The 19,942-nt window shown below is 36.1% G+C and overlaps 1 protein-coding gene and 1 pseudogene across 1 annotated transcript; one reads left to right on the forward strand and one right to left on the reverse strand.

Annotated features, from left to right (window-relative positions):
- Nucleotides 1-570: 570 nt before the first annotated feature.
- LOC133692224 (probable galacturonosyltransferase-like 7) lies at nucleotides 571-2,492 on the forward strand. The gene has a single exon (XM_062113009.1). The coding sequence runs from the start codon at nucleotides 1,153-1,155 to the stop codon at nucleotides 2,254-2,256; it is 1,104 nt and encodes a 367-aa protein (XP_061968993.1). The 5' UTR covers nucleotides 571-1,152; the 3' UTR covers nucleotides 2,257-2,492.
- A 10,866-nt stretch (nucleotides 2,493-13,358) lies between these two features.
- On the reverse strand, nucleotides 13,359-17,559 carry LOC133690993 (cellulose synthase-like protein D5; annotated as a pseudogene).
- Between the last annotated feature and the right edge of the window lie 2,383 nt (nucleotides 17,560-19,942).

Raw genomic sequence — 19,942 nt, forward strand, 5'->3', positions numbered from 1 at the left:
ATTATAACTAAGTTTTGTTTAAAAAGAAACTTTTGGTAATTATATATTTTTTAAAAAAAGCGCATTAATAAGGAAAACATTTTTCCTTTTTAATATTTATTTCAAATCATTTGAATATTTGGGGATGCTAGTTTTAATTGTTTACGGTAATACATAGCTAAAGAAATATTTTTTTCTGTAAAAAAAACATAGAGAACTTATATTAACAATTATATATTTTTTATAAAATTTAAATTATTATATCCGCGATGAAGATTTTATATATATATATATATATATATATAATTTATTGGTTTATATAATATTTATTTTATTTTATGGAATAAAATTATTAAATTCTTAATTAAAAGTATGTATTTACAATAATCGCACATTCTTTTCTTTCATCAAAGATTAAATTGAACCAAGATAAATGGCTAACAACAGGAGGAAGGACAGGCGAGCAGAAAGAAGGTCCAGGGACACAATCGTAACTGTGATAGAAGAAAAGGACAGCTGTAAGTTTGTTTCTAAAAGAAGAGCACTTCTCCCTGCAATGCAAATACGGTTAACATATTCATTTATCAAATCGTAGATAACAGATTTTTATTTCCTAAAATTATTCTGCCACCATTTACTATTGCATCTTATTATTCTTTTATAAAATTAGAGAGTTGGCCTTCTCTATCTATGGTGGAAAACATACAAAGCTAAGCTGGATAAAGAGAAGCAAAGCAAGGCAAAGCGCCCCCCCCACACTCTCTCTCTCTCTCTCTCTGCCCTGCTCCTCTCTTCTCTCTCCTCTCTTCTCTTTTCATTTTATTGAGGGATAGGGTGCAGGTAAGGTGGGAGAGGGGGAGTAGAGTTCACGGTGGCGCACCCTAGCACCAGGGGTCTAATTGTGCCCCCTGGTTCGTTTCGTGGATTCTTGTAGTCGCTTCGTTCTCACGGTAATACTACTTTGAAAGGAAAAGGGCGGAGAGAGAATCGAAAGTTTCCTTTCATTTAATCCACCCATCAACTGCTGCTACAGAGAGTGGAGACCAAGCAAGCCTGGCGGACCTCAAGGGAACCTTGGCGTTCCTTCGATCGTCCCTTATCTCAATAGTGGCAGATCGGTTCGACTTCAAATCAAAGAAGAGGAGGAAGAGGAGAGGGATTTACGGTGCGAAAATGCTTTGGATTCTACGATTTTCAGGCTTCTTCTCTGCCGCTCTTGTCATGATTATACTCTCTCCGTCTCTCCAATCCTTCCCTCCAGCTGAAGCCATTCACTCCTCCAATCTCGACGGTCACCTCCGTTTCCCCCTTCTCCTCTCCCCTGCCGATTCCCTCACCCAACTATCCTTCCGAAAATCGACTATATTCCGCAATGCTGATGAATGCGGCTTCTCCGACCACCAAAGCAGAGGCAAGACCAGTGTCTGTGATCCTTCATTGGTCCACGTAGCGATTACTCTCGACGTGGAGTATCTTCGTGGCTCAGTTGCTGCTGTTCACTCAATTCTGCAGCACTCAATGTGTCCGGAGAATGTGTTCTTCCATTTTTTAGTATCTGAGACCAATCTGGAATCCCTGGTTCGATCCACTTTCCCTCAATTGAAGTTCAAAGTTTATTATTTCGATCCGGAGATTGTTCGCAGCCTCATTTCCACCTCAGTTAGGCAAGCGCTGGAGCAGCCACTCAATTACGCTAGGAATTATCTGGCTGATTTGCTTGAGCCATGTGTTAAAAGAGTGATTTATTTGGACTCTGATCTAGTTGTCGTTGATGATATTGCAAAGTTGTGGACTACTAATTTGGGTTCTAGAATAATCGGGGCTCCGGAATATTGCCACGCCAACTTCACTAAGTATTTCACGGCGGCTTTCTGGTCCGAGAAGCGGTTTTCAGGGACATTTCGGGGGCGGAAACCCTGTTACTTTAACACTGGAGTGATGGTGATAGATCTGGTGAAATGGAGATGGGCCGGGTACACGAAGCGGATTGAGAGGTGGATGGAGATCCAGAAGAGTCACCGGATTTATGAACTGGGTTCGTTGCCGTCGTATCTTTTGGTGTTTGCGGGACACGTGGCGCCGATTGAGCACCGGTGGAACCAACATGGGTTAGGTGGTGATAATGTGAGAGGGAGTTGCCGGGACTTGCATCCGGGTCCGGTTAGTCTATTGCATTGGTCAGGTAGTGGAAAGCCGTGGCTCAGGCTCGACTCAAAGCAACCGTGCCCTCTTGATGCACTGTGGGCACCATACGATTTGTACGGACGCCCACCTTGAAAAACTCTACTCTACTCGCCGGTAAATTAATTACCCTTCAGGAAACCTTTTTTGTTAATTTATTTATTTCTTTTTTTGTTTTATAATTTGTCATATTTTGGCATTTGTTCTTCATATGACCTCAATTTTTTTTTTAGTTTTAATTTCAAGTCATTTCTGAGGCGATTTGTATTCTATTCTATCATCCCTGCCTTTGAAAAATAATAATAAAAACAAGGGGGGCATTCAATTTGTTATGGTGGTGCATCTTGGTGTGTAGTTAAAAGTTGCAGCAATTAGTGCAAAACAGAACATATCTGCTAACGAAGAGGGAGAAAGCTGTCCTCCTCCTATGGAGGGAGACAGTTCATCTTGAATGGAATAGACAAATAGCAGCAGTGAAGTGTCCGAATTGCGTGTTTTAATGCCATTAAATTATTAGATCAATTGCAAATTGCAATTGTAAATTTGTTCGGTGTCGGTGTCGGTGTCGGTCTGGGCACCATTTGCTTTGTTTTCGTTCCTGTGAATTTCTTCTCTTTATTTAGTACTCACTTCCTTCCAGTAGTGCCCGTGAGGTTAGTGGTGAGAGTCAGAAGGTATGGGTAATGTGGTGCACACTTGACACTGCAAAGGGGGTTAGGAGGGGGGACTTCACGGAGGGCGGCTTTTGTCTTCTTTTCGGACGAATCGGAGGCCATGTGAGAAATTTATAACAGTGCTCGAGAAAGGGACTTGGAATAGTTTTTTTTCCCTCTTTGCACCCCATTTTTTAGAATTTTTGTAGAGACACTCTACTGGTGGCAATGAAAGTAAGAAAAAGGAAGAAAGGGACATTTGAACGATAAGCTTACATGCGTGTAGGTGGAGTGTAATGAACCAAAAAGGGCAGGGGCCATGGGCTGGGTGGGGCATGTGAGCCAAAACTTGTTTGCTAGGCGGCTGTCCATTTTGTGCAATGGCCAAAACGAATGCCTTGTATCCAAACCAAGGGAGTGGTGCCGGCCGTCGGAGCAAAGGAGTCAAGTTTTTATAGTAGCGAAGTCCACGGGCTGTATTTTGCCTTGCTTTGGTGGCAGCGGCGGAGGACTTGTGAACCACCTCTCCTTCCTGCCCCGTTGCTCATTTTGGTGGCAACCACGTCTTATTTCTGTATGTTTATTTATTTATTTTTTTTTAATTTTTGACAAGTCGACTTGAAGAAATGTATGTATAAAAAAAGCTTGGAAGTTGGGTGATCAAATTTATTTTGTGGCATCAAAAGAGGGACCCATATGTCATTGTTGCGTAGCAAATGTCCAAAGTAGGGATGGGGGACCGATTCCTTTTGCCCTGGCATCACACGTGGCCAGTTGCCTGGACTCTCCTGGAATCAGCTGGTTACATGTGGTCAGTCCAACACCATTATTGGGTTGTTTTTTTTTTTTTTATCGTATTAATTTTGGAAATAAAAAACTTGGTATTTGTTGGGTATTTCCATTGTAGGCTGCCCGTCTGCAGAAGAGATATTTCTGTGTACATCATTATATAATACCAGCAATGCTGATTAAGACATGGCAACAGCCTTGAGTGTTTAATGAAATCACAGAGAAGATGAATCTGACTTCGACAGCTTTGCTTCACAAATTGTTGAAAACGTAAGTTAATTGATTGAGATATAATAGTCTATTCCATGGAGATTTGACATGGTCAGACTCAGATGGTTCTCCAGAAGAGAGGAAGTACGTGTTCCAGACCACGGAATGCACGAGATTTTCAGTATTTATTTTGCTTTTGGAGAGGGTAGGTTGTTCATGTGGGTGGCATGGAAGGTGGATGTGTGCCTTGTTTTTTATTTGAAGTTCAAAGAAAAAGGAGCAATCTTGCATGCTTCGATCGAGGTGTAGAGAGTCGAGAGGCTATTGAAGGCTGATAGCATGTCGTGATCAGTCGGTTCACGCATGAAAGATACATGGCTGCCTTCCGCATCCAATTTACCTCTAATTAGCACAATATAACACTCAGAACAAAACAAAGCAAATCGGTCCCTCGGCATGATCTATAATAAACTTCGACTTCGACTGGATGCCTCACGACATTGTCCAGGATGATGGGTACTTTGAACAAGAAATGATTGGAACATTACTGCCGACACTAAACGAAGAAAGTAGCACATTTTAGAAGGTAAACGCTACATTTTAGAAGGCTGCTTCGTGATGATGTCATACAAATCTAAATAGTTTAAGGGCAATGTTTATATCTTGGATATATGGTTAATTTTTTTATTTTAATAATTTGATTTTTTTATTGGTCATGATAACTGGTTGTCGATACCTGTAAAAGATCTTTTTTTTGTTATGAACTCTTTAATGTTTAAATAAGTATTTTTTTTAGAGAAAAAACAATGATATTTTAAGGAGAGATTTTGAAAATAAATATGCAGTAAAGAATGAAGTTTGTGAATCTTTTTCTTTATTGAAGGATTTATAGGGTTTTTATAATTCACGAGTCTTGTCCTTTTATAAAAGGCTTAAGTGTTATTTTGCCCTGATAGAATTAGCGAGGGAAAAATATCTCTGACACATGCATTAAAGAAGGATAAATATCCCTTGCACATTATTATTGCGGGATAAGTGGCAGGTCATTTTGAAAAAAAACTATACACCTAGGGATGTAGAGATATGAGTACCCTTGACCTTAATATTTTATGTTAAAGGTCATGAGAAAAAAAATAAACGGAGCTTTGTGGCCTAATAGGAGGGTCAGAAAGATCATTAGTTTTACATTTACCTAGGCTCAATGAGATGCTTAGCTTAGGGATATCAGGTTTGACAGCTCACTAAACCCACATGTACTTGGGCGTAACACGTAGCTAAGCCTAGAGATTGTTGGGTTTGGCAGCTTGACAAACCCACATGTACTTGGGTTCAACACGTAATCTGAGCCTAGGGATTGTTAGGTCTGACAGCTCGTTAGACCCACATGTACTTGAGTTTAACGCGTAGTTGAACCCATAAATTATTGGGTTTGTCAGCTTCTAGACCCACATGTACTTGGGCTCAACGTATAGCTGAGCTATAAGATTGTTAGGTCTAACAGCTAATTAGACCTATATGTATGCAGGCTCAACGCATAGTCTTGTTTCCTTTATAACCATCGTCATTCCTGCATCTATCTTTCTTTTACTTTCATTTTATGTAATTTATGAAAAACAACTTTGTACTTGGGCTCAACATGTAGTCTGAGTCTAGGGATTGTTAGGTTTGACAGCCCGCCAGACCTACATATAGTTGGTTTGTTTTTCTAACCATTGGTTTGTTTATTGGTCAAAACAGGTTCACCCCAGTTGAGTGAATCATTATTTTATGGGTTAATCTTAGTCATTCTAAAGACAAAACAAGAATCTTTTGTATCTCTTTTTTGTTTCTTTTAATATCTAAAAGACGTATAAGTTTATAATAAAGGTATTAAAATAAACAAACTAATTTCTTTGGTGTTATTGAAATATTGGTTAAATTCTCATGAATTTAATAAACTTATTATTAAATCCAAACATGCATGCAAAGATATAAAAACAATTACTTTTCTTGAATTTTTGTATTTTTTAAAATGCTAAATCTTTTTATGTAAATATAATTTCTATTTGAGAGACTTGACCATATATAATTTAAAAATATTTAATATATTTTTTAAAGATAGATTTTTGTTGTTTTTGTATTTTTTATAAGAAAGAATGTTATTTAATACCAGAAAAGCACCTCACTGCAGGTCACAATCCCAAATAATAAATAATAAAGGGTGAAATATGAGAAACATAAAAAATTACAAATAGGTCACTTGAACGCATAAAATTGAATTAATTAAAAAACAAAGGCCATCTTTAGAAAATACAAAAAAGAAAAGAAAATAAACATTACCAGAAAATCAATAGGGTGTGTTTGGCAAACACACCCTTAGCAAAAAGAATAGAAGCTTACAAATTGCCTTAAGGTCATGATTGACAATCACGTCTTAAAGACATGAAAAATATTTTTTCATTTGGAAAGTTTTTGGCATACCAAACATGCCCTTACCTTGAGGGACTTAACCCAACCCAAAGCCTAAAAACAAAAACAAAAAATAAGATCCATTCTCAAATTTACAAAAAAGAAGATGAAAAGGTTTTTTAGCTTGAATTTTGCTAAGAACACGAAAAACACACCAAAGAACCTAGAAATGCAATCAATGATGTAGACCATATTTCATCAATTAAAAAGCACAAAATGATAGATAATGTAAAATTGAAACAAAATTGATGCATTGGATAAGAACAACAAACCAAAAATGGCTTAAAATCAAGCTCGACAACCAAGAACACAAACCCCAAAATTCAACTTTTAGGATCAATCAATCCAAAATAAGAGATAGATAAATTAATGATAGAGAACAAACATGTATGAGTCTCGGCTTTGATTGAAGTGTACATATAAAGCCAAAACATTAGTTTGCAGGAAATCAAAATCTGCATCCATAAATGTTCAACAGTGAACATAAAATCTTCCCAAAACCTATAAAAAAGATAAAGTTTTAATATCAAGCCTTAAACAAAACCAAAACAACCTCAAGCATGCTTATATTGACCTACCAAAACTCTCAAGAACATGAAAGAAAACAAATAGAAATAAAAACAGAAACCATACTTTTGTTAAGAAACAACAAGAATCAAAACAATTTTATCTAATAGTCTAGGAATCTAAACTTGCTAAAATACCTCTTAACAACATTAAATAATATCAAAACAACCTTAAAATAACAATCTATGCCTCAAATCCAATCTTAACACACATATGGATATTAATTTAAAAATAAACAAATGCATCTAAACATAAATGTTATCAAAAAATTAAAAACCAAAGCATAATATATGAACCAACAATAAAACAATAGTTCATTAAAAGAGGAGGATATGGCGTTACCATTATGCTACACGTCCCATTAAAGTTTGAAGGTATACCTTGTAAGGAGGATTTTGATTTCTTATTTAGGTTATGTGCTTTTTTCCTCTTAATTTTCAACTTCTTTTTCATGTGAGATTGGTCTTGATTCTTTTCCTTCCTTCTTAACACACAATCCTTATAGCTTTTCTTTTAATCAATTTTAGGGTGTTCCCCTCAATTCCTCTGTGTTTCCTCTATTTATCTTTGTGATTTCCTCTAAAACAAACCTTCACCTGCTCAAGAGCACTTGCTCTTTTATAAGCAAACTAAAACCAAAAGTTGCAAAACCATGGTGGTTTCGCACAAATCGATGGTTTATGAAAGATTCTTGCTCATCCTCTCCACCAACCTCTCTAGAAATGTGTATTCCGATTCATTTTTTCCTTTTATGAGCTCAAACCTATCAAGAGAAAGCAACTAAGAAGTTTACTCAAACATGCAATTTTCTTTTTAGTTATGATTGACTGAATGGGCTATTTTGGCGAGATCATGGTGGCAAATGAGATATAATCGTGTAATAGGAGGACATAAATCATGTAGAGGAGATGCATATCTACCATTGTGAACAAACCTCATAAGATTTGAAGGTCTATAACTCCTCATTCATCTATTGGAAGATTGGTTCCCACTCAGCCTGCATCTGTCAACATAAAGGAGGCTGGCTAGGGATAAGATGTTGTCAACATCATTGAAGCAAACGAGATGTAAACATTTGAAAGGAGCAACTAATCCTTATAAAGGAGATGTTTCACAGTAGAGTGGTGGTTGTTGGAGCCCTTAAGGTGGTTAGAGATGCCATATTCTTTCACTTGAAAGTGACATCTTGATTAGCCTTTTCGGTTAAAGAAGAAGTAAACAAGGATGAAATGATGTGTCATTCAATCTCGTCATTAAAAAAAAGTGACACATCATTTGCCTAAGCCCTAACAAGTAGGATTTTTAATTGGGATTTCAGGAAATTTCAATTTGGTCCCTACCTTTCCAATTTCAGCATATGCACAAATTGACCTTGAAAGTTCTTAATTTTTTCAATAGCCCTCCTCAAAACCTTGATTTAAATCCTTTAATTTGAGTGCCTTTTTCAAGTTAGTCCTCAGTTTCTATATTATTCAATTTGAACCCTATTGACCATCAAACTTTTAATTTCTTTTAATTTGACCCCTGATTTGATTAATTTCAATTCTCAAACTCAGGCGCCTTTTTGTACTTTGGTTTTTGGGTTTGAAGTTCTTCAATTTAGCCCTCAATAAATATTTAATCTTTAAATTTATTTCAAATGAACTTCTGATTGCATTAATTTAGACTTTTAAAGTTTTAATTATTCCTTAATCTTCAAATCTTTGTGAATTGATCTGAATTAGGCCTCCAAACTTGATTTTTCTTCAATTAAGTTCTTAATTGAATCCACAAAACCCATTAGAAGTTTAATTATGTCTTTAAACTTTTTTTTTTCTCAATTGACTTTTAAACTTAATTTTCCTTCAATTAAGTCCTGGATTGAATCCACAAAACCCATTAAAAGTTTAATTAAGTCCTTAAACTTAATTGTTTTGTTTTCAATTTTTGCTCAATTGACTTTTAAATTTAATTTTACTTCAATTAAATCCTTAAATAAGTCAATTAAACATGTTAGAAGTTTAATTAAGTCTTTAAACTTAATTAATTCTTCCATTTTTTGTCAAGTTTGGATGTCACCCTCAATTTTCTTTCTATTAAGTCTTTCTTCAACCTATTTTGTCAAAATATCATAGTCTAACTATTCTTTCAGTATTTTGGTATGTTGTAGTTCAAAGGTTTATCTTCTCATGTCTTGAAAATATTTTTAGATTTTAGATTTTGATTTTTTTGAATTTTTGAATAAAAATATATATTTTTTATAAAACAATTCTATGGGACCCAAAATTAGGTTATGACAACCATCCTTCTAATTGAGTAATGTTATAGCTCTACAGAGCTTCTCCTAGTTGGTATATTAGTGCTCAAAAGCAATACAAATTTAACTTAAAGATCACTAAAAACCATGATAGAGGTTGGTTCATAGTTACTGTATCGAGCTTATCAAGCCTAATGATTCCCTTGACTAACTAGCACCACCTTAATAAGGAGTTATACTTGATTGAAAAGTTGTTGATGCTCTGATAAAGTAGTTATACCAGTAGTCACAAGCAGGTCCGTGGCACATCCTCTTCTATATGTTTCTTGATTATCTGTCATTAATAGCGATAAGGGGTGTCAAAAACCAATTCATGAAGAATAATTAATTGTTTTTTTTTTATCATTCCCTATAGATAACGATAATTAATAGTGTCCTAAAAATTCAAATAGCTTGAGGGGCAGGGCTTAGATCTTAGACAATCAATTAATCTTTTAGTTCTACCAATGTGATCCATTCTCATTGACCATATGACTGGTAGTCGATACATGCAAAATGTCTTTTCGGTGGATTTCAAGACTCTTGATGCTTAAGTAAGTATTTTTTTTTAGAAGAAAGATAATGATATTTTAAGAAGAGACTCTGAAAATAAATTAGCAGTAAATAATTGAGATTATGAACCTTTTTCTTCATTAAAAGATTCATAGAGTCTTTATAGCTCATAAGTCTTGTTCTTTTATAGATATAGGGGGTTGAAATGTCATCTTGCCCTGATAACATTAACAAGAAAAAATATTTTATTAATACATTTATTTAAAAAGGATCAATATCCCCTACACATTATTAGCGAGAGATAAATATTTCTTACACATCATTAATACATGATAAATAACAAGTCTTTTTGAAGATTTTTATACACCTAGAGGTGTAGAGATAAGAGTATCATTGACCTTAACATAAATGTTAAGGTCTATGAGAAAAAACAAACGGAGTTTTATGGCTCAATAAGGAGGTTAGAAAGATCATTAGTTTTACATTTATCTAGGCTTAGTGAGATGCTGAGCTCAGAGATGTCAGGTATGACAACTCATCAGACCTACATGTATATAAGCTTAACGCGTAGCTGAGCTTAGAGAAATTGGGTCTGACACCTTGCTAGACCCACATATACTTGGGTTTAACGCGTAATTGAGCCCAATAATTATTAGGTCTAACAGCTTGCCAAACCCAACAATCCTTAGGCTCAACGCGTAACAGCTCGCCAAACCCACATGTACATAGGCTTGGGGATCTTGGGTTTGACAACTTGCCAAACTCATATATATGTGGGCTCATCTCGTAGATGAGTCCAAGGATTGTTGGGTTTAGTATCTAACTAGACCTATATGTTTGTGGGCTCAGCGCATAGTCTGAACTTAGGAATTTTAGATAAAATAGATTGTTAAACCTACATGTACTTGAGCTTAACGCGTAGCTGAGCCCATTGATTATTAGGTCTGGCAGCTCGCCAGACCCATGTGTACTTGGGCTTAGAGCGTATCAACTTGCTAGATCCATATGTACACGAGCTTAATATATAGCTAAGCTTAAGGATTTTGGGTGTGGCTTCTTGATAGACCCATATTATATGAGCTCGGCGTATAGCTGAGCCTATGAATTATTAGGTTTGACATTTTGCCAGACCACATGTACTTGGGCTTAATGCTTAGCTAAGTTTAGGGATTGTTAGGTTTAATAACTAACTAGACATATATGTATGTGAGCTCAGCGTATAGTCTAAGCCCATGGATGTTGGGTCTAGTAACTCGTCAGACCCATATGTACTTGAGCTCAGAACGTACCTGAGCTCGTGAATCTTTAGGTCTAGTACCTCGCTAGACCCATATATACGTAAGCTCAATGTATAGTTTGAGCCTAGAGATATTGGGTCTGACAACTCGTCATACCTATATGTACGTGGGTTTAGGATGTATCTGAGCCCATAAATTGTTGGATTTGATAGCTCACCAAACCTACATGTACTTGAGCTCAGCATGTAACTGAGCCTAGGAATTGTTGGCAGCTCGCTAACCCGCATATACGTGCTCTCAATGAATAGTTATGCCTAGGAATGTTGGTTTTGACAGTTCGTCAGATCCACATGTACTTGAGATCAATGCTTAGTTTAGCCTAGGGAGGTAGGTGACCTTGCCTTTGGTCCTTTTTTAAACATGAATTTTATGCAAAAAAAAAAAACATTAATCCATTAGTTTGGTAATGAGATTGAAACACAAATTAACAAGAAATTAGGTTACTAGAAAACTTTACCCAATAATTTGGAACAAAAATAAGGAATTCATTGCAACTTCATTCTCCTCTCCTTCTTTCCTCTTCAATTTTTCTTGTTTTTCTCTCTAATAATTTGATCTCTTGATTTCCCCACCGTCTAAGTAATTTGTGTGTGATTTCCCTTTTAATTTTTCACTCAGTTTACCTATAACCAATTCTCACCAATAATTTTGAAGAAAGAAGAATTTGAAAATGGAAATGAGTTCTCTCTTTCTATTCCTTTTAATAACAATGTTGTCGGCCTCAATAAATAGGGGATGGAGGAGTTTTTTCTCTCTCCAAATGCATAAAAATATCACTCCTCTAAGTTTCAATGTAATTTTTAAGTAATTACCCATCCACTGATATTATTTTACACTGCTTGTTAACCATATTTATCAATATTTTGCAATTAAATTTTTTGGAACACTTCACCTCAATTTATGGTGTATTTATTTATTTCTTATATTTATTTTTCTCCTGCAAAGAATTTCCACTCAAATATAATAATTTACTAATTTTAAATCATTGAGTTAAAGATCATTTTTACGATGTAAAACTTATTTATATTTAATTTTTTGTTTCCCACACTAGTTTTAGAATTTCAGCGGGGGAGTTTCCATCCTTGTGAAATTTTGTCCGTGAGGTTTTCAACTCTAATCTTCTCTTGAGGTGCTTTCCTCTCATACCCACATCCTCTTATATAAAAAGATTCTTCCCATGTTTGATCTTTTCTTTCCTGCAGTATATTTTTCTTCCTGGTTGTCATTACCTAGCACACTTATCCTCATGTCCATGGAAGATATCTCCTTGCGAACTGGGAATTTTCTGGTCTCCACATTTATAAACTGTATTATCATTCTTAATTATATCATACAAGTACACAGTTTAATTTCTAGTACCATTAGTAATCCAAATATCATCTTGTAAACTAGTATTAGCTTCATTCTTTGAAAATCATGAAAGGTGGTAACGAACCAGTTAGTGTTCAACAGTTAGACGAGGAATGACAGAAAATCGGGCATTGCTTGAACTTCTTCGACTTTCATCTCAGCGGAGATGTTTCTATGCTTTACAAGCCAAACAGTCATATTTATTTTGAGGCCAAAACAATTATCTGTGGCATGTGAAGAACTTGCATGTTTACAAAGATGCAAGGCAGGGATGGACAAAGTTCAGGATTTTGATTCTCTAACCATGAGTGGTAGCAGAAGTAGCAGCTTCTTTCAACTTGGACTCACTCCTGTAATGTTCATTGATTTTGTGAGGCATCAATAATTGGCAACACATAGGATGCGAAATTCACACCAGAGTAAGAGAGGTAGGACTTGGATTACCTATGAAATTGTAGAGACAGTTGTGATATGTTTCATTTCTAGAATAAGATGCCAAAGGTTTTGTGATATGTTTCATTTCTGTTCATGAATGGTATTATTCTGCAGTGCGGATTCAACTATGAAAATGTATTTAAAATTCAAAGGAAACACCACCTACAAACGCAGATGTGACCGATAAAGAGATGTGACAGAGCTTAAACTAGATTTATAACAACTTCGTTAACAGAACACCATGCTCAAGGGACATTGCCAAAACGCTTTTGGCTTTCAGCTATTCTCACAGCAACAACACAGACTTGCTGAAAATGGAGCTATCTGCTTTCAGGTTATGATCCAACCGAGGCTGGCAGACGCACACAGAAGTGCCAAATCTCGGAGAACTTTCAATATGTTCCTATAGATGAAAACCAGAGAGTTTTGCAAGAACCTGGGGTGATGGCAGCTTCAGACTTGATTTGTTTAATTCTAATTCAGAGACTAAAAGGCCTGCTTGAAACCCTAAACGACGGGCTGGATTTGAAGGCAGGTAAAACAAATACTAGCCTGTTCAAAGTTAGATTTCCTCAGTTGAAGACTTTTCTGGCATTACAAATTTCAGAAACATGTCGCAAATTATCTAGGAACTAATATATTCCTTGCATAAGAAAGCGATGGAAACAAGAGGTCCAAATCAATTGAATTAAAATGAACAAAAAGCTAAACACGGCTACAAAGATGGAAGTAGAGAACTTCATCTGCATACACAAAAGCTAAACACTGCTACAAAGATGAAGTGGAGAAACTTCATCAAAGGAAATGAAACTTCATGTAGCCAGTAATGAAACTACATTAGGAGGACTAATGTACACCCACAGCAAAGAAATGATGATGGAGAGGAGACCAGACCACACATAGACAATGGTTGGTACCCTTCCCCTCCTTCCCATCAAGCCTTTGGCAAAGGGGTAAAGATGGGACAGAACCCACAAGCTGAAGAACACTCTCCAAGGAGCCTGCTTCCACTGTGGAAATGGGCTGTACATGGTTCTGGCAACTCCTACCGCAATTGCAATCAGGTTCAGAATCATTATTGTAATAGGAGGGACCATTAAGAAGCTCCACTTAACCACATATAAGTCAGCAAGTCCATCATCTCCATCTTCAGGCGTGGCAGATTTTGATGTCAAAGTGAATGAGATGTCAACTCCTGCTATAACCTTCAGTAGTCCTTGTAAAACTGCTGCAGGATGGGCACTTGTCCCCCAATCAACCAAAACTGTTCATTTCGCCACCAATCATTAAGTGTGATTCCTGACCATTTGATTTCTAGAATTGCAAGCAAGCATAGGGTGATAGTGATCACCAACAAGAGAACTAGAAAGGTCACACTGAGTGATTGGACTATGAACTGGCCGAAAAGAGAGAGATTGCAGGCAGGACGCAATAAACTATGAGAAACATGGATGTGAATGGGTACATTCCGCAGTTGAAATATGCAACCCTTTGTAAGAATTTCATCCGGCGAGTAGCGAATAGTGCATTGTTCCGTGAAAAGAAGATTTCCACTGAGCCTGTTGCCCATCGAAGGACTTGGTGAAGCCTGTCTGTTAGATTAATTGGCGCTGTTCCTCGAAACGCATCCCTTTTGGTTACACAATAGACAGACCTCCATCCTCTGTTGTGCATACGATAACCAGTCACCACATCTTCTGTCACCGAACCATATATCCATCCTACTCTCTTTCCCCACTCAGTTTTATCCTCGTAGAAACAAGAGATGACACTGATTGCCTCTGCAACAGTTGCAGCATCTAAAGGCTCACGAGGCACCGCAAGGGAACCGGCTGGTCTTCCGTGGTTACCTTTTCCTTGCAAATCTTGAAGCAGCCTTCCCTGGTATTCTGCAACTGGGATAGATGCAGCTAGAGAAGTAGAGTTCCCAAACCTTATAGGTAGTAGAAGCAAAGACTCAATATCTACATCATCAATATCGCCGTGATCCCCATTGATTGGCAAAGCTATCTCATCCTCTTGCTTCTTTGCTGCCTTGGGTTTCCTCAAGAACAATTTGATTTTCCTCCTACCAAACCACCCATGGTGCTCTGTGGTTCTAGGAGGACTAAACCCATAAAGAGCTGTTCTGCGGAAAATACAGCCTGTCCCAACATACATCGGACCCTGTAGCCCATCAAGAGCTCTCATGCTTACATCAAAGAATATTGTATTGTGGTTTGCATACCGATCACTTGGATCAATCCCATCAAACCTTTGTGGGAACTGAACATAACAGATCCTATCACCACCCCTATCAAGCATAAAGCACATCCCTTCTCTCAAAGCCAGAGAGTTAGAGATGTAGTGATCACAATCCAGATTCAGAATGAAGGGACCATTTGACATGATTGCACTGGTTCTAACTAGAGCATTCATTGCCCCCGCTTTCTTATTGTGATCATAGCCTGGCCTTTTTTCGCGAGACACATAGACCAGCATTGGCAATCTAATATCAATTTCTGTGGTGTCAATCAAGTTCTCACCATCTGCTTCTACACCAAAAACAGGTTCTGCATTTGGTGGAGCTAGCACAGCCTGAAAAAGAAAACAGAAATGTAGAATGACTCTCTATTCAACATCTCTTTCTCTAGAAAGTTTACAAAGTCAAAAGCAAGAGAATTACCTGGATTATTCCAGCATGGTCTCCTCTTGAGTGGTCTGCTTCTCCAGAAGCCCAAGTCCCCGGCCAATGAGAACCATCTGACATCCAGGTAGCCTTGGGCACCTTCACAGTTTCTGATGGATTTCCCCCCATTTCCATCTGTTTTTTCCTAGCTCGAAGCTCTTCATGGGCATTATATGCATCTGATCTTCTCCTAATTGATTCAGGCAGTGAATTGATCCTCACCTTAAATTCATCATATTCTCTCTTTACTCTTCTCCTCTCTCTAACAAAATCAAGTCTCACTTTGTTCTTAAGAAAATCACGCTTCTGCCCGAAATAGGCCTCAGGGTTCCTGGGTTCTAAATTGTGTTTCCTACAGAAAGGTACCCAAATTCTTGCAAAGTTGGCTGTCTCAGCCAGAGCTTCAAACGTCAAGAGGGATCCACCATCATCCGATAAGTAACAAGCTACCTTTTCCACTGGATAATCAACCGCAAGTATTGAAAGGATGGTGTTTGCGGTGACCAAAGGAGGTTCCTTTTCAGGGTCTGCCGTGGAAACAAATACATCAGTGCCTGGGAGGTCTGATCGACCTTTCGGGTTTCGAAGATTGGGGGATTCAAACCGCTCTTTCAGCACAGAGAGGTCAGTCACTCTGTTTACAGGGCAGAGCTTAGGGAGCTGATCAAGAATCCACGACAGTGCAAACCATATCTCACAAGTTATGGACATCCCCCATAACCACATAGCTTCACGATTAGGGTGTCGGATTCTCCATGCAAGGAAAAGCCCAAGAGCCACAAGACGTATCACGATGAGTAGCCTGCATCGTAACAAATAACTTCAGATTTTAGATAATAATAAAAAATAGGTGATGCAATTGGCTTGTTATTGATTTAACTAAAAAAATTGGATCGTTCATCATCTGGAGCTGCAAGTAAGCATCAATGATTAAACTTTTCTTTCTTTCCAATTTAAAACTAGACTTGTAATCAATATCATACATTCAAGTCATAACAACAGCAGTTCAATTTGAAAATAAGATTATTTTAATATCAAGTTTACAGAAAAAATCAAAATCATAGTTTGTGGGTTTACCTGTAAGGGCTGAGGATTGCTGCGGAAACCTTAACCTTCCTGGTCAAAGGCCTCCTACTTCTCTCTCCAAACTCTGGAGGTTGCTCAAACCCATTACCACCTGACCCAACACCATACCCATCTTTAGGCCACACAGCATTTCCATAACCATAAGTCCCCTTCGTCTCAAACAACCACCTAGTATGATCAAAATCAGGAGGATGATTCTGCGCCTTAAACGACTTCACAAGTGAAAGCCTCCTATCCAGTTTAGGCAACGGCAGTGCCTGATCGTCTGCTTCGCTTTTAGCTTCATCATAAGCATAGTCATCGTCATCGTCATCGTCATCCTCCCCCTCATCATCAACATCCTTGTATGGTTCCTTGCAACCAGAACAATGACCTCCTCCATTAGACCCCACACAGTCTAAATAACAATCTCTACAAATCTTGAACCCACACTCACATTTTCCCTTAATTGCTTTTTCGTCACAACCTTTCATGCCACAAACAAGCCCAGATTTCAGGGACTCGTTGTTTTCTACCGAGCAATCAATAACATGCCCACGTGTAACAGAATTGAACCCACCAGTGAAAATAGTACCAGAAATGAAACTCCTATCAGGTTTGCTAGCATTTTTTATGTCTTCAGCTAGGCTTGACTGTGAGGCTGAAAAGATCTGGTGATCTGGAGTGGGCGGTATATGGACAGTGTACGAGACGAACTCTGAATTGTTTTCCTCCGTGGCATCGTCTCTGGACGTTGAACAGTATCTGCCTCCACTAGATGTTCTATTTCTATTGTTGCTAAGAGGGGAGTTTGGGTTGTTTGAAATGGAAGTTCTTGGTACTGGACTTGTTAAGCCCATGCTTCTACTTCCTCCTCCTTTGCATCCTGATGAGACAGTTATGGTCACTGGAGATGAACATGGAGAACCAGCCCTTTTCACCATTTTCTTTGTTGTTGAAGTTTTTTTTCTTTTTTTGGTTTCTCTCTCACGAGTGGAGGATTCAAATGCCGGAAAAAGGAAAATGAATCTTGTTTCTTTGGAAAGTAAAAGAAATATAAAATGACGAGAACCCAGATGATGGTTGCGGTGTTTGGAAAGAAAGAGAGATCCAGAAGGAAGTAAAGGAGGTAAGAGGGTTGGGGTTTAATAACCACAACGGTCGATTAATCTGAACTGTACATGGAATGTGATCTGACGGACAGCGTTTAAATAAAACGGTCGGGTTAGTGACGCGACATTGTCATGTGGTCAATGTCGGGAAGAAAATCAAAAGGCTCAGGGCCAATGTGCCTTTCCCGCTCTGGATTTTTCTGCTTCAAAGATCTACTACAAGGGTCGGATATAATCGCATCTCCAATGGTAACTATATTAAAGAAGAGTCAAATGGATAAAATAATTGTTTAAATAGTGTAAATATAGTTTTTTTAATTTATGTACATTCTAGTAGTAAAAAATTATTTAAAAAATTAATTATATTTTAATATATTTCATGTTAAACTAATTTTAATATAATTATATAACTAATTTAGTTATTTTTATATAATGTAATCATGATGTTATTAATACAAAACAAAAAAAAATAATAACCAAAAGATACATGTTATTTTATTTATTTTGAACTTCTCTACAGAAAAATATAGAAATAGCTTTTCATAAGAAGAATAGACAATTTAGCTATATATATAGTGTTGGGATAGTTAAAACTAAAAATAAAAAGTAAAAATATAATTTTTTTTTTATTTTATTCTTCTTTTAACTGTTGTATTGGAGATGCTCTAATAAATCACCTAAGAAGGAACCACAAAAAAAAATTGATTAGTGGATAATAGAGAGTTTTTAGATTAGAATTGGCAATTAAAATTTTTTTTATTGTGTTTGGTATTGTGGGAACAATTAGTTTTTACAATAATAATATTTTTTTATTTTAATTTATTTTTAACATCAAAATAATCTAAAAATACTAAAAATATATATTTTTAAAATAATATTCCTGCTGCAAAAATAAACAAAGTCGTAATAGGTTTTGAAAACTCATCCTTAAATTATCTTCACTGTGATTGAGATTCCCATGCAACACTTATCCATAGAATTATCAAAATATATTTTTAGGTTGGTTTTTAAATTTAAGAGAATAATTTCAATAAGCAACATGTATAAAAAAATTAAACAAGTTGATGGGATAAATAATCTTTTTATATTTAACCAATCACTTATTTTTTTTTTAATCCACAATCCATCATTTCTCATTCATTATATTAGAGATGATCATTTTCAGTTCGGTTCGGTTTTTATTAAAAAAAATAATCAAACTGAAATTTTTAAAAAAAACCGAAACCAGTTCAAACCGATTGGTTTTGGTTCGGTTCGGTTTGATTTTTTGAGGACAAAAACCGGTTTAAACCGGTTTGGCTCGGTTTTTCCGGTTTGGCTTGGTTTTTCTGATTTGACTCGGTTTTAAACTGGTTTGACTTGGTTTTTTTAGTTTCAGGCTTATAAAACTGAAACCAAACCGATCAGTTTTTTTAAAATTTTAATCGGTCTTTTTCATGGTTCGGTTTTTTCGGCTATTTTTTTTATTTTCTCGGTTTAACTGATTTTTCAGTTTTTTTTTCTCACCCCTACATTACATATGTTCATGTGGAGTTCTTACCTTATTTAGGAAAGTGGAAAACCTCTTTTATGCTTTGTTTGATAAAACCTTTCATTAAGTATGTTTGATTAATCCATTTTAGAAAATAAAATGAAATTGTTAAGGCATTAGAAATATTTAGTATCTTCTTAGTTACTATAGTACTAATAAATGTCAATTATTAAATCCATTTATCCAAAACACATAAATTAAACACCAATTAAACAAAATCATTCAGGGTTCTTTGAATCGTAATATTTAAAATTTTAAATGGGCTTTTAGAAATCATGAATAATGCTACTTAGATTCCATGTTACTATTTTTACAAGTTAAATCCCAATTGCATTAGGATCTTAAGCAAAAAAAAAAGTCATTTAGAGCTATTTGCATCAAAATCTTTACTATTTTTAAAAGGATTTTAATAATTATATGTTATGATTTTAATAACTCAAATTATAATCTTATACATAAACGTTGGATTTTTCAATCATAAAACTTACAATTGTAAATGTGATTTTAGTAATTATAAATAACATTATTGATTTTCTTTTCATTTCATTTCATTAAAAGACAATATTTTAGTTTGATTCTTTTACATATTTTATTTGAAATTATTTTGTTGATGATGATACCAAGAAAAAAGTTGGAAAACTGTAACGTGGGCTAAATCTAGGTGGCTGAGACCCTATTGCATGGGGCATGTCTAAGTGATATTTGCTAAAAACCAATATGTTTGGGCCAAGCCCTAGCGAGTGACTAGGTTTGTCCCTTCTCTTTTTCATCTCTCTCGTTGTATGTAATTACTATAAATATATTTTAGAATTATTATAAATTTATATCTATATTTTTATTTTGAAATTCATTAAATGAATGTGAATAA

Source organism: Populus nigra, chromosome 4 (assembly GCF_951802175.1).
Source record: "Populus nigra chromosome 4, ddPopNigr1.1, whole genome shotgun sequence".
NCBI classification, from domain to species: Eukaryota; Viridiplantae; Streptophyta; class Magnoliopsida; order Malpighiales; family Salicaceae; genus Populus; species Populus nigra.

Excerpts from the sequence above, each read along its gene's own strand:
- LOC133692224 (XM_062113009.1), top strand. The coding sequence starts at position 1,153 with ATGCTTTGGATTCTACGATTTTCAGGCTTCTTCTCTGCCGCTCTTGTC.